The sequence below is a fragment of the Anguilla rostrata genome, chromosome 1, assembly GCF_018555375.3.
Source record: "Anguilla rostrata isolate EN2019 chromosome 1, ASM1855537v3, whole genome shotgun sequence".
NCBI lineage: Eukaryota > Metazoa > Chordata > Actinopteri > Anguilliformes > Anguillidae > Anguilla > Anguilla rostrata.
The window spans coordinates 76,496,595-76,510,036 of NC_057933.1; the positions used below are offsets into that span (position 1 = coordinate 76,496,595).

The window sequence follows — 13,442 nt, forward strand, 5'->3', positions numbered from 1 at the left end:
AATGATGGGAGTTGAACAATCAAGTATGAAAGGTGTCAGACATAGAAAACTTACAGACACCTAAACATCACACAGGGAGGAAAGCTTAATTAATGAATCAGTATCCTGCAACATGGAACTGAAATATATCCTCATTAAATTTATCAGATGTCATAATCAAGGAGAGACTGCATGGCCCAGCTGCCTCTCAACCCAAAGATGCACCAGGAGGACAGGAATAATTAGGACATATCGTAATCTGCTGGTTCAGTATACAGTGTACAGAGTGTCCTTTGACATCCTCCTGCAGTCTAAAAGGGGTTTCCACTGGTTACCTGGGAGGCCAGTGAGATTATCTGGGACCTGGTTTAGAGCCAGCCTCAAGGAGGTTGTCATCTGTCTCTTAGTTTCTGTCTCAATGTATTCCTGTGTAAAAAAAAAACAATCTATGTTGTCATGCAAATTGCAGAACATTTTAAACAGGAAAAGCAAACATTACTAGGTTGGGATGATCTTCTTAATCAAAGTAAAAACATGTATTTGGCTCAGGCAGAAATATGTGGCCTGTAGCTTATACAAACTATGGAAGTAAAAGTGGTGATGCCTTGCTGTCATTATACCATACACTGCGTGAAAAGTGGTGTATGTGGAAATATGCGGACAAGGTAAACTGCCGCCAAACCTGCTGTTTGCCGGAGGTATTCAGATGCCTGCAGAATCCGCCTGACCACAGTCATTAGCTGATGGCTTGGCCTTTCAATGCTAATAACAAGCTGCGTTTCCACCGCAGGAACTTTACCCCGGAACTAGGAACATTTTGAGGAAATCAGTGCGTTACCACCGCAATAACCAGGGTCTAAATTAAGCTCCGGGGACTTTTTTTTTTTTTTATCCCCAAAAAAGGTCCTGCTCGGAGAGTAGTACTTTCCAAAAGTACCGGAACTTTTGGGGTGGGGTGCAAGTGCTGAATATTTCTGATTGGTCGACTACTCGCAGTAATTTATTTCAACCGCCATTTTTAAAAAGCTGCGGCCGCAAACCAATTTATTTTCATTATAATATCTTGAATTAAAACTTGTATGTTATGCGGCGCAGTAACCTACTTTTGGTTATAGCCTGCCAACGTTTTGGAACAAATGAGAAATTAAGATTGAGGTGTGCTCTTCTGTTCTTTTCTTGCTTTAGTATTCGTTTTATAAAACGTGAATGATTCGTGCTGAGACAGCATATTACATACCAAAACATTCAAACGGTTTAATTCGGTTGCTGTATATTTTCTTCCGGATTTTCTTTGTTAGCCGTTATAATTGACTCAAAACGTTTGATACAGTTATGTGAGGTATGCGGTAGTTCTGCGTAATTTACATTGGTGATACAGTAAAAGCAAACTGGAAATCACCTTCCGCACTTTTTGTCAGGGTAAAATAACAGGTTAATTCTAGTAATCGTCCCTTTTGCTTTTTTCAGACTGCCATAATTTTACTCTTTTACTTTACTTTCTTCAATTCCACAAAAAGACCAGGAAGACTGTTGACAAATGTATGGTGCATGGTTCGCATCTGGAGAGCACACTTCGCTGCTCCGAGAGCAGTAACTTTGAAGGAAAGCAAACAGTGGCTGTACCACTGCTAATTTAAATTTTCATGCAAGTCCTAGTTTTCATTCTATTTATTCTTGTCATTTTGCAATTAGCCTATATGGAATTGACAATGAGAGTCAATTCAACAGCAAATTGTTTATGACGTGTGCATGTGTTCTGCCGTTGTTCCCTTTTGTCCTGTCAAGTAAAGTCTTTTTCCACCATTTGGAGTTCTGAGTTTTTCCCCCCCTCTGCGTGTGGGTCCTAACCCTCCACTGCACCCTGACAGAAGGATCCAGCCAGTGCTGGACCCAGCAGAGGTTTTTTCTCTCCCTTTTTTCCTTTTCTTCTCAGGGCTTTTTTTGGTTTTTTGTTTATCATGCCACCGGGGTGGTGGAGTGACCCGGAGGACTCGCCACCCAGCGACTGGGAGCTCGACCCAGTTTTCGCCCTTGAGCCTCCCAGTGCCCGGGGCGGGCGGTCACGGAGGCGCCGTGGTCAGGCTGCCTCTCGGTCGGCCAGACCTCCAGCTGCTCAGCCAGCAGATCCCGGCTCTGCGTCTTTTGAAGGGTCTCGGCTGGTCATTTTTCCAGGGCCCGGCCTGCGGGGGTCCCGCCGATCCCGTCTGGCTGCCCAGCCGGGTTCCCTACGGCTGGGGTCCGTGTTCCTGTCCTCTGCCCGGCCCAGACTGCAGGGGGATCTGCCTGCTCCGCTCCAAGTCCCGGAGAGGCCGCCGGCTCCACCCCAGGTCCCGGAGGGGCCTCAGCCGCCTGCTCTGCCCCAAGTCCTGGAGGGGCCTCAGCCGCCTGCTCTGCCCCAAGTCCTGGAGGGGCCTCAGCCGCCTGCTCTGCCTCAAGTCCTGGAGGGGCCTCAGCCGCCTGCTCTGCCCCAAGTCCTGGAGGGGCCTCAGCCGCCTGCTCTGCCCCAAGTCCTGGAGGGGCCTCAGCCGCCTGCTCTGCCCCAAGTCCTGGAGGGGCCTCAGCCGCCTGCTCCGCCCACTGTTCGTGCTTCGCCCACGCCTCAAGCCCCGGGGAGGCCTCCAGAGCCGCCTTGAGCCCCGGAGAGGCCTCCAGAGCCGCCTCGAGCCCTGGAGGGGCCGTCTGCTCCATCTGTTGTCCCACAGGGGTCGCCGCGGCCTGCCCTGGCCGCTGTCCAGCAGGTGAAGCCACTGCCTTGCCTCCTAGTGTCCACGCCTTGCCCAATGTTTGTGTTCCCCCTAGTGTTCTCGCTCCCCCTAGTGTCCACGCCTTGCCCCCTAGTGTCCGTGCTCCCCCTAGTGTGTCCAAGCCATCGCCACCCCTACCCAGTGCCTATGTGTTCCTGCCATGATCTGTTCCATGCGCTTTTGGATTTTGGATTTTCTGTGTTTGGTGTGTTTGAAGTTTCCCTCTGTTTGAAGAGTTGCCCTGCGAGGCTTTTTGTTCCCTTTTGTCCTGTCAAGTAAAGTCTTTTTCCACCATTTGGAGTTTTGAGTTTTTCCCCCCTCTGCGTGTGGGTCCTAACCCTCCACTGCACCCTGACACCATGGCAACTAATTGCTCTAGGCAGACCCCAAAACCTGGTACATATCCAGGAGTATTCCAGTCCAGATACACCTCTTTTCAGGCAGTGATAAACATTTAATTAACTGCCTTTGGATAATTAAGTTTTTCATAAAGGCAAGTACAATTTTTCATAGAAAACTAACCTGCAGACCACTGAACTGCTTCAGCATCTTTTCCTTGGCCTCAGAGAACATGTCATTTTTGGATTTCTCAATTGCACCTTTCAGGTTCTCTTGAATCGTACGGAAAGAAAACTGTCCATGGATCCGACTGCATTCTGAAAATAAATTTGACACAATCTTGGATTCATTTTTGTTAATAGCAGTATTTAACCTGTTAACTGATAAAACTGTTACTTCATTCCCAAATGCCTACTATCCAGATGCCAACCTTTATATGTTTTCCACAAGGTGTCACGGATTGAATCACTGAGGGAATCGTAGATCTGCTTCTTTCTCTCTAGGATTTCCTTTTCCAAATCCTTGAGCAATTTTCTTTGCTAGATGATATAAATATATAAAAGGGAAGATGTATCAGCTCATTTGTGAAATGTGAAAAAAGAGACCAACTGTATATCTACAGTAGAAGAGGCTTTAAAAGGGCTTATTTGCTCACCTCTGTTCTGATGTACACCAGACGCAGGTATTTTTCTTTATTCTCTCTGTTATTTTTCAGAAGTTCATATTTGATGAAGTCCTCTTGAAAACGTTTTAAGTGTGCAACAATTGATGTTTTGAAACCTGTAGTGCTTTAGAGACAATTTAAAATGATTTGTTGGTGTTACTCTGAAGTGATACTTCGAAATATCAAACACAGAAATATGGTGCTGTTCAGTGGTTTGTTCTGCTAATAAATAGGTTTTCCATGTACCAGTGCTCCCCACAGTCTGTTGTTGAACCCTGACTGTACTGTTTATGGCTGACAGCTGAAGTTTCCCATGAAGAATGGGCTATAGATCAGCAGGGTTGTCCCTGTGTGATCACACAAGCAACTCCTGGTTAACTGGGAATCTGGGGCTGGTTGGACCAGCTGTGCATAAGTATGAACCAAGCCAAGCTGTAATGCAAATCTCTACTAAGTTACAACTTGCACACTACTAAAATAAACCATGTTGCACCACACAACATAGTTAGAATGTCATCCTATGCCGGAATAACGACATAATTCATAACATTTCGATCGCAGACCGATTCGAATTTGGGGAAAAATTCTTTGAAAACTATGAACCTCCTCTCAGCCACATCCTGGATATTACTGGGTTTAAAACATCACTGTAAACCCTTTAGTTTGGTAGAAAAAGGCACTAGTTTTGCTATTATCATCTATGGGGAAATTAAGAGGTACGGTGCACTGGATGTCATATTGGCTGCTGCAACTTTAGCAATAGAAGCAAGCAGTTGCATTCGTTCGAGTTGAATCAACATCAGCATAATTTTGTGAGACTGTACATTACATCATGAAGAGCTTTTGCCCAACTAAGTTTTGTGTCAAGGGCATGTGGTGCAACCAAATTTAGAAGCTGACTATGATTGGTTACTCTGAATCATAAGATATAGGCACAATATTGGTTGCAATAAACAAAATACAAGATTGATGAACGCAAAAGACACTCACCCAAACGTTGTCAGAAAGACATCATTCATCCGTTTGTACATGGGTTCTGACAGAGTGTAGTTCAGATCAACTTCCACTCCGTTGCCAGATCGGTGATAGCCATAATTTCTACACAAGGCTTTGAGCGTCTGGTGGTAGCCTCTGTTATCACGTTCCTGTAAAAAAACAGAAATACAAATGAAAAATCATGTATGGAAAGCAATTCATGCTGCAGGCATCCCTTTTTCACTGTTGCATACAATGAGCACCATAATTATTTGGACAGTGATGCATTTTTTGTTATTTTGGTTCTGTACTCTAGCACTTTGAGTTTGAAAGGATGCAATGACAATGACATTGAAGTGCAGACTGTCAGCTTTAATTTGGGGGTATTTTCATACATATCGGATGAACCGTTTAGAACTTATAGAACCTTTTGTACATAGCCCCCCCCCCCCCCCCCCCCCTTTTTGGGCATCAATAAATATTGGATAGTTTAACATAATGTAGAATAAAGTAATCATTTTTAATATTTGGTCCCATGTCCTTTGCATGCAATGACTCCTTGAAGTCTGTGATGCATAGACATCACCAGACGCTGGGTATCTTCCCTGGTGATGCTCTGCCAGGCCTGTACTGCACCCATCTTCCCATGTTTCACGGATGAGATGGTATGCTTTGGATCATGGGCATTTCCTGACTTTCCTCTTTCCATCACTCTGGTACATGTTAATCTTTGTCTCATCTGTCCACAAGACTTTGTTCCAGAACTCTTGGGGCTCTTTTAGGTGCTTTTTAGCAAACTGTAATTTCGCCTTTCTGTTCTTCAGGCTTATCAGTGGTTTGCATCTTGTAGTGTACCCTCTGATTTTCATTTCTGAGCCTCATGACGGCCAGCTTAATTTGCATCGACACTGCTGTCTTCCTCATGTTGTCACACCCCAACAACAATCTCCAAAGGCAAATGGAGTCTAGAATTAAGACTAGACATCAGCAGCTCTCTTCTGCATTCACTAATGACACAAATGAACACACCTGCCTAACGAAACACAGCTGTGAAGCCAATTCAACAAATACTTGTAGTACCTTAAAATGGGGGGACCATGTACAAAAGGTTCTGTCATTTCTAAACGGTTCGTTCGATATGGATGAAAATGCCCTCAAATTAAAGCTGACACTCTGCACTTCAACCTCATTGTCATTGTATCCGTTCAAACTCAAAGTGCTACAAAACCAAAATAACAAAAAATGTGTCACTGTCCAATGAATTATGGTGCTCACTGTATCTTCTTCAAGTTACATGAGGTTTACAAGAAACTTCAGTTGAGCACAGTAAGAGTATTCGCCAGCACATTCTTAAAAGATCATTGTAAAATCCGGTCTTTTTGATAAACGTTCTTAGTCTTTTTACTAAACGTCTACTTTTTTGCATCAAAAGTAATTGCCATTGCAATGGGACAAGGCATGTATAGTTCACGCGTTGTGCTTACCCCCGTCCACCCCCACGGTCAGCAGAAACCATTCCCCACACCACCCTCCCCCAGTCTGCAATCTCACCTAGAGCACTAGAAACATGAGGGCCATAGCAGTAAAACAGAGGCTTTTATCTAATCAAAGAGCTTTGTTGCGTGGGCTAGCCTGCACTGGAGAAAATGCTCTGCAATGCTTTTAAGCAGCTCTGCTGCTGTAAAATGGGCTGTAGGCACAACAAGATTTCAATTATTAAAAAACATACTCAGTAACCGCAAGGACAAAATAGTTTGTCATCATGTAGATAAAATCATAAAATATCCCATCACTAGTTTTCAGTATTTAGTAAAAACTCATTAATTTGACAGTTCTTTCTTAGATTGAATAACTAACATTTAAAAAGGCTATTTCTCAATAATGTGGATTTGTTGGGGCATGTGATTGTAAGGTTGAGGATACATACTTGTTAAAACTGCATTATTTTTCTTTGCAGTGCATTTGTATTAGTTATTGCTTGGCCTACCGTGAAACCATGGTTACCGTACCAGGGATGGATAAATCTTAAATTCATATGGTTGGGGTAGGTATAGGCATTCTGTTTCATATTGATTCTGCTTAACCAAGTAGTCTAAAAAAATTAAGTAACAAAACTGATGTAAATTAGGTTACATTGTTTATTAATACAAAATGCCACAACATGTATACACTTTCAAATATTATTTGTAAAAGTGTGGCTTTTACAAATAATACAAACAAAGTGAAAACTTTTTTTTCTATTAAAAAAAAAAAACCCAAAAAAACCTACATTGCAGCTGAAAGAATGACAAGACAGCAATACCGGAGAGATGACATTCAATAAAGCTTAATGGTAGCATGTCTGTCGCTAGCATTTTTGTCAAAAGTCTTTTCAGCTCTTTGGCGGTCACGTCTATGGCGAGGTGTGACATAGGAGGTGATATTTGTTTGCTTTGTTTGGCTAATGTTAGCTTCACTCTCCTCCAAAGATATGGTGACATGCCTAAGCTTTAATTGATTCCTCGTGGCATCTGTTCAATGATTAAAGCTAGACTCACTTGACATAGCCTGCTAGGGCTGTAAATGGAGGAAAGTTATGACAATTCAAAGGGCCCTGACTGACAGGTACCCTCTAGAAATATTAGAACATAGAATTTTCTGGGGCAGTGGAGCCAAATTTGAGATCTTTTCATGGGGCCCAAAATCCCTGGTGGCACCCTGGTAGTTGCAACTAACTCAACTACCCCATCCTTCTCTAAATCAAAGTAGTCCCATAGGGAAGATGTTCTGTGACTAAATGCAATCGCTATAGTGACACTTAGTGAAATGTAATGCGTTTCTGTGTAAATGTGGTACCACACCTTACTCTTGTGCTGTTTGGAAAACATTTTCTTCCACAATCTGAAATTTCTCTTTCACCTCAGACAGAAGTCTTTTGTGCCTCCTGTTGGCTGCAGGAATAATAAGATCCGATTTCTTAGAATTAGAATGCTTATAACCATTTTTATTTTTATTTTATCAAATCTGGCGATCGTATAACTTTTCATTGAAATTTCTTTAAAAATAAATAAATAAATTTTTTCCCTTACTCTTACATGGTTTCACTGATTTCCACCAACTGCAACCAGAAGCAAGTATGGACCAAGTTCTTGAGTTCCTATTCACAGATTTTTGATATTTGTTTCCATTTTGAAGATATTTGCCAATGAATTTGAAAACAGGCATGCCCTAACCAAAAAAAAGCCTATAACTCCCTGAAAATTTGCTGGATTGTTATGAAGCTGAGGACAGATGTTAAGGGCTGTTAGATTGTTTGCAACAGCAACCCACACCCATAGGGGGCACTACAAATACCAAATTCTTTTTACTAAATTTCATTGCAGACTTTGCTGGTGGGAGTGGCGTGTGATATTTTACCTTAAATTATGAAAGCTGCAAAGCCTTGTTGCTGATTGGCTCCCTTGTCGTCACCCAATAGATAAATGTGGTAACGTTTTTTTTCCGGAAGCATTTCACACAGCCTCTGAAATGTGCTTGTTTACTACCGTCACGTATAATTAAAGAGAAAAGGATGAAAAGAAAGGCAATAATCCACCAGACCTGGGTCAAATACGTATTTGTTTTGGATTTTCTATGCTTTACTGAGCTTGTCTGGTGTATTGGAACCAATGAAATACTCTTTAACCATGTAAACCCTGCCTTCTGGTCATATTGTCAGGCTCAATTATATCAGGCAAGATCAACAGAGCACAGAAAAGTATCCAAGATAAATACATAATTGGTATAAACACATAAATGGCATTTTGCCCAGCCCTACTGGGACTTGGGCTATATCTGCCATTGCATAGATGGACAATACTTGTTGATATGATAAATTCATTGTTCTGTAGGTTTCGATCATATCAACTGCAAAACACATTAGCATTAAGTGGATAGCTAAGCTAATCCTTTTATACCCGGATCAAGCTCTTTAACCTGTTAGAGTACCGCACAGTGTGCAAGTGTGGGTTGTGAATGAGGAGAGGGAGCAGCAAGTAAAAAAAAGGAAGTCATATATCTTTGACTGATAAAAATTCAGATTGAATACCACGACTATTTTCAGCCAGCTGTGCAGGTGCGGATAGTGTGGGAGGAAAAAATGCAGGACCTCTTGATGGCTTTGGCTGGTTGTCTGTTGGGCAGTAAGTGGTTGTCTAGGCAACCAGTTTGTCCATCCCTGTACAGTATGTTATTTTTCTGCATTTTGCATGACCTATTGTTTACTACATTTTTTTCAGAATAAAGAGGCATCATCTCTTACTGAATAGGTTAAAGATGAAAAAAGAAGCAATTCCCATTATTTACACAACAAATAGGTCTATTTGGACAAGTATAAAATGTACTGGCTTTAGCCTGGATGCCAAAATGCATTAAACAAAAGACCATATTATAACAATTTTCTGATCATATCAAGCTAATCTTTTGGTCAAGTTAATCAAGTCAAAGCCTAACTGGACAATATGCGGGATGCTGGAGCCTATCCTAGTGTGCATTGAGCAAGACACATGAATACAACAGGCCACCAATCTATCGCAAGGCACACACACCATTCACTCACGACACCGTTCATCACACACTCATACCTACGGGCAATTCAGAGTCTCCAGTTAGCCTACCTGCATGTGTTTGGACTGGGAGAGGAAACCAGAGTACCCAGAGGAAACCCACACGGACACGGGGAGAACATGCAAACTATACACAGAAAGGCCCACGCCGGATTTGAACCTTCTTGCTGTGAGGTGACAGCGCTACCCACTGCACCACCATGCCACCCTTGACTTGAAATTGATACTTAAAAATGTTTATTGCATCTTAAGAGGCCATTATTAAGGCTCTGTAAATACCTATTAATTAATTAATTAATTAATTAATTAATTAATTAATTAATTAATTAATTAATTCATTCATTCATTCATTGCTGGCTACAACATTGGGAAGGCTTTCAATTTCCAGACTTTGATCCATTTTTTTACAGTTTCCAGAGAAAAACTGGCAGCTGCCAGCTAAAATAAACTCACTTTTTCCAGCACTTTCTGCGTGGCATTCCTCAGGCAGTTATTCTCTGCATCCTCTGCTCCTTCCTGCAGATGTTCCTGGAGGTCTGAGTGAATTTTTTTCAGAGCTGAATTCAGTGTTTTGCAACAAATTATCAGGTCCTCTTCAAGTTGGCTGAACTCCAGAGAATTTGAAGTCTGAGCCTGAAAAAGGGCAGTACTTGCTCTCACATAAAGTGTAACTTCTGATTTTAAAGTAAAAATTTTACTTAAACATGCATAATTTAATGAAACACCATCCAAAGAATAACATTCTGTTGATAGCTGGACTAGGAAACATTTTCTGTGTATATCTGATTCATTTAAAATTGTGTGAAATGGTGTACTGAAGTCACTGAAACTTAGAAACTAGCTATCTGGATTTAAAATTGAGAAGCTGGCTGGCTATACACCAGAATTCATGCAGACTGTCTTTAATGTTCAATTTCATACACAGTAACTACATGAAACACAGTCAGCCATAAAATTGTCGAAGTATAATAATTTTTTATAAATATGCTTATATATGTGTATTGATGGAGTGAAAACACACCTTTGCACTGAGGGTATCCTTAGAAAAGTGAAGAAATGAAATGATTCCAGAAACCTCAGATACATAATCTTTCACTTCCTTCACGGAATGGGAGACATACAGCTTCTTAATGTGCTCCATCAGCAATGGCAATTCTATGTAAATAGTAGAAAAAACAGCTGGTTAGCACTTAAACCATTTATTTTATCTTCACGTTGTGGTTAAATATATATGCCTATGTATTTTTTTTTTTACCCGTTTCATTGCGATCTAGAACAGCTGACGCAGTTTTCTTGAATTCTGCTGAACTCACAGTGTACACATCAAAGAAGCCATCTGAATGCCCTTCGTCTCCAAATAGAAATTTCTGAAATCAAATGTTATGATTGTTATTCATGTTCACATAATTGTTAAAGATGGTTGTGGCTTGTTATGTGCATTGTTGAGGAAGCTACTCTGAAAATGTGTTTTTGATTTGCGATTATTTGTGGGGAAACATTGGCCGATACCCATGTTCATTCCGGTAGTTTGGTGCTTCTATTTTGATAAATTTTATATTCAACTGTTTAAAATCTTAAAGCCAAAGCTATTCTAAAGTTAAAGCCATTCTAAAAATACAATTTTAAATGCATAACTTTAAAGTAATGCAACAAAGTTAAAAAATATAGATTTTATGACATTTCTTCACATTCATCCAACTTAAAATTCATTTTAAATAAAGCTCATTCCTCCTTCTACAAATTAATTTCTGAATAATGGTGTTTCCCTTCCCTTCTTTCCAGACCTGACGGTATGCACCGAAAAACCCCCAAACAGATGCTGCATGCAGGGTTGCATATTGCATATTTGCGTTCAAATCCCTGTTTGCACTGTATATTCAGGGCTTAAAACAAAATGATCACAAAGAGAGGATAACTTAAAATGCTGCATTTATTGTATAAAAATAAGTTGTGTAACCTATGCCACGTTATAATTAGATTAATACATTCAGAGCATCTTTAACAATTTATTACTGATTATAATATGAATATATATCTCACTGGGTGGAGATTTCATCGTTGATATGTAAGAAGGACTTTACTTCTATTATTTTGCAATTTTGGATAGATTTTGGATAACCTTGACTTAACCTTTTTATTATTTTATTGCTATTAGTTTATGTTTATTTTGGTCTATGTAAGCAAGATGAAAAGCAAATTTGAGTTAAAGCTACGATATTAAAACTCACCTTTGTTTTCTCTTTCAAGAGTGCACTGATTTTCTCTTTACATCTCTCATTACGGAACAGTATACATGCTTGTTTTTCTCTTCTTTCATATTGAGGATCCTGAAAATATGTATTAATGTTAAATGTCAAATATTAAATATTTCCCCATGAAGCGTTAAATATTTATATTACCTCTACTTACCGCAGTATCACATTCTATTTCAAGTTCCTCATCTGTGGCTTTATATCTTCTGTTAAAATTAGAAAGGGCATTCAAAATTAAAAACATGATAGGTCTGTATACAGTTTTAGTAAATATTTCTAAAGGAGTTAATAATGTAGCAGCTAACTTTCTGATCTCCTGGGGCTCGATGATATCTGTTTTGGTGCAGATGAAGGTGATGTTGTGACACTCTCCTCCTCCAGCAACGTTTCTCAGTGATTCATCAAAGATCTCGTCAGCAACTTTCTCAGACAGGGCACGGTTCATCTCATTCACAATCCAGACAGAGGAGCACTGGCTGAGACACTGTGGGATTAAAAATTATTTTTGTGAGTTTCCGAATTGCCCTCTCCAGGCTTCTCAGATCCGCTGACCAATTGCTCCCGTCTGTTCCTCGTTCCCGGTTACAAACTAAGGGTGACTGTGCCTTCTCCACTGCTGACCCAAGGTTCTGGAATAGTCTACCTTTTTCTATTAGGTCTTCCCCCTCCATTGACTCTTTTAAATCCCGTATTAAGACACACCTTTTTACATTGGCATATGAGTCCTAATACTTGTGGCATGTGTTGTGTGTTTGTGTATTGTATTTTATACCTTTTATTTCATTTGTTTATTTTATGCATCTTTTTCATTTTCATTGTACAGCACTTTTGTCAACTTCTGTTGTTTTAAAATGTGCTTTATGAATAAACTTGACTTGACTTGGAAAGGGGAACCGGTTGGCAAGACCTGAATGTGCTCCTCCTGTAACCTGACACAATGCAGGGTCCATGGTATGGGCTCTTGAAGATGAACACATGGACAATCAAAATAGACAGAATTCATCCAACAACAGATTGAAGCATGAAGCACTGACAGTACCTCTTTCCACATCTCACTTCTGTGTTTACTGACATCTCCAGCCCCAGGCAAGTCCACCAGCACAACCCCCTCCAGTAGAGCTGGAGACTGTGGCAAGGAGATGGTGACTCGCTTCACAAGAGGCCATAACTGCTGCTCTGTTTCATCATCACTCCGAATATAGCATTCTATGTCTTCAGACAGTTCTTTGGCCTGTGGAGATGTTTTAGGAGCATGAATATTCATTAAGAGGAGGAGAAATCAAAATGTTCAGTTATCCTGTCAAAAAGAAGATCTCTACTCACTTTGAGGTTAATAAGTGTTATTGGGCATGAGACTCACAGTGTCAAAATTCACAGTCTTCCAGCATGTGTTGGGAATCTCAGGAAACTCTGTGGCCCCCACCAATTCACTGTAACTTTTCTCCAGTCCCTCTTTTCCATAAATGGCTGTGATCTTTTCTCTTGCCATTTCTACCATTTCATCATCTTCTGCAGTATTTTGTTGGCCATTGTAGTTTTCAAGTAATTCCACCAGGAACTGTAGTTCTGATTTCCAGTCCTGAAATAATAATTTCTTAATCATTAACATATATTATAATTTAGTCTACATGTAAGAGTACAGGATGGAGTTGATTTTTTTACAGAAACCAATCATGGTTGTGTTTCTGTGTTAGCCTTCATGTTAATGCTGTTAATTCTATTTATTTATATTTTGTAATTGTCAGAACTGCGAGAAAATTGCAGCGCTATAATTGATTTCCTGTTTTGTGTTCATCTGCTTACCTCTGGGCTGATGAATTCAATATCAGCTTTGTATTTGCTGGAATCTGTATTGGCTTGCAATTGCACAAAGACTGACGTGCAGGCATGCAGGCTTCCTGAAGGC

At 40.6% G+C, this 13,442-nt stretch overlaps 2 protein-coding genes across 11 annotated transcripts in view; both read right to left on the reverse strand.

Annotated features, from left to right (window-relative positions):
* LOC135235873 (nuclear GTPase SLIP-GC-like) overlaps positions 1–13,442 on the reverse strand; it is a 130,675-nt gene that overhangs the window by 109,147 nt on the left and 8,086 nt on the right. The gene's annotated exons all lie outside the window — the stretch shown is intronic.
* Positions 1–13,442, reverse strand: part of LOC135235920 (nuclear GTPase SLIP-GC-like) — a 200,763-nt gene that overhangs the window by 58,738 nt on the left and 128,583 nt on the right. For 3 of the 8 annotated variants that reach the window (XM_064301980.1, XM_064301969.1, XM_064301960.1), the window contains exons 18-20: positions 3,493–3,601; positions 3,246–3,379; positions 10–405 (exon numbers count right to left, since the gene is read on the reverse strand). In XM_064301980.1, coding sequence (XP_064158050.1) covers positions 247–405; positions 3,246–3,379; positions 3,493–3,601 — 402 coding nt within the window. In that variant the 3' untranslated portion in view covers positions 10–246. Of the gene's footprint in view, positions 1–8; positions 406–3,245; positions 3,380–3,492; positions 3,602–3,717; positions 3,851–4,716; positions 4,872–13,442 lie in introns of those variants that run through there. The other 5 variants (XM_064302015.1, XM_064302032.1, XM_064302024.1 and 2 more) reach the window with 3 other exon arrangements.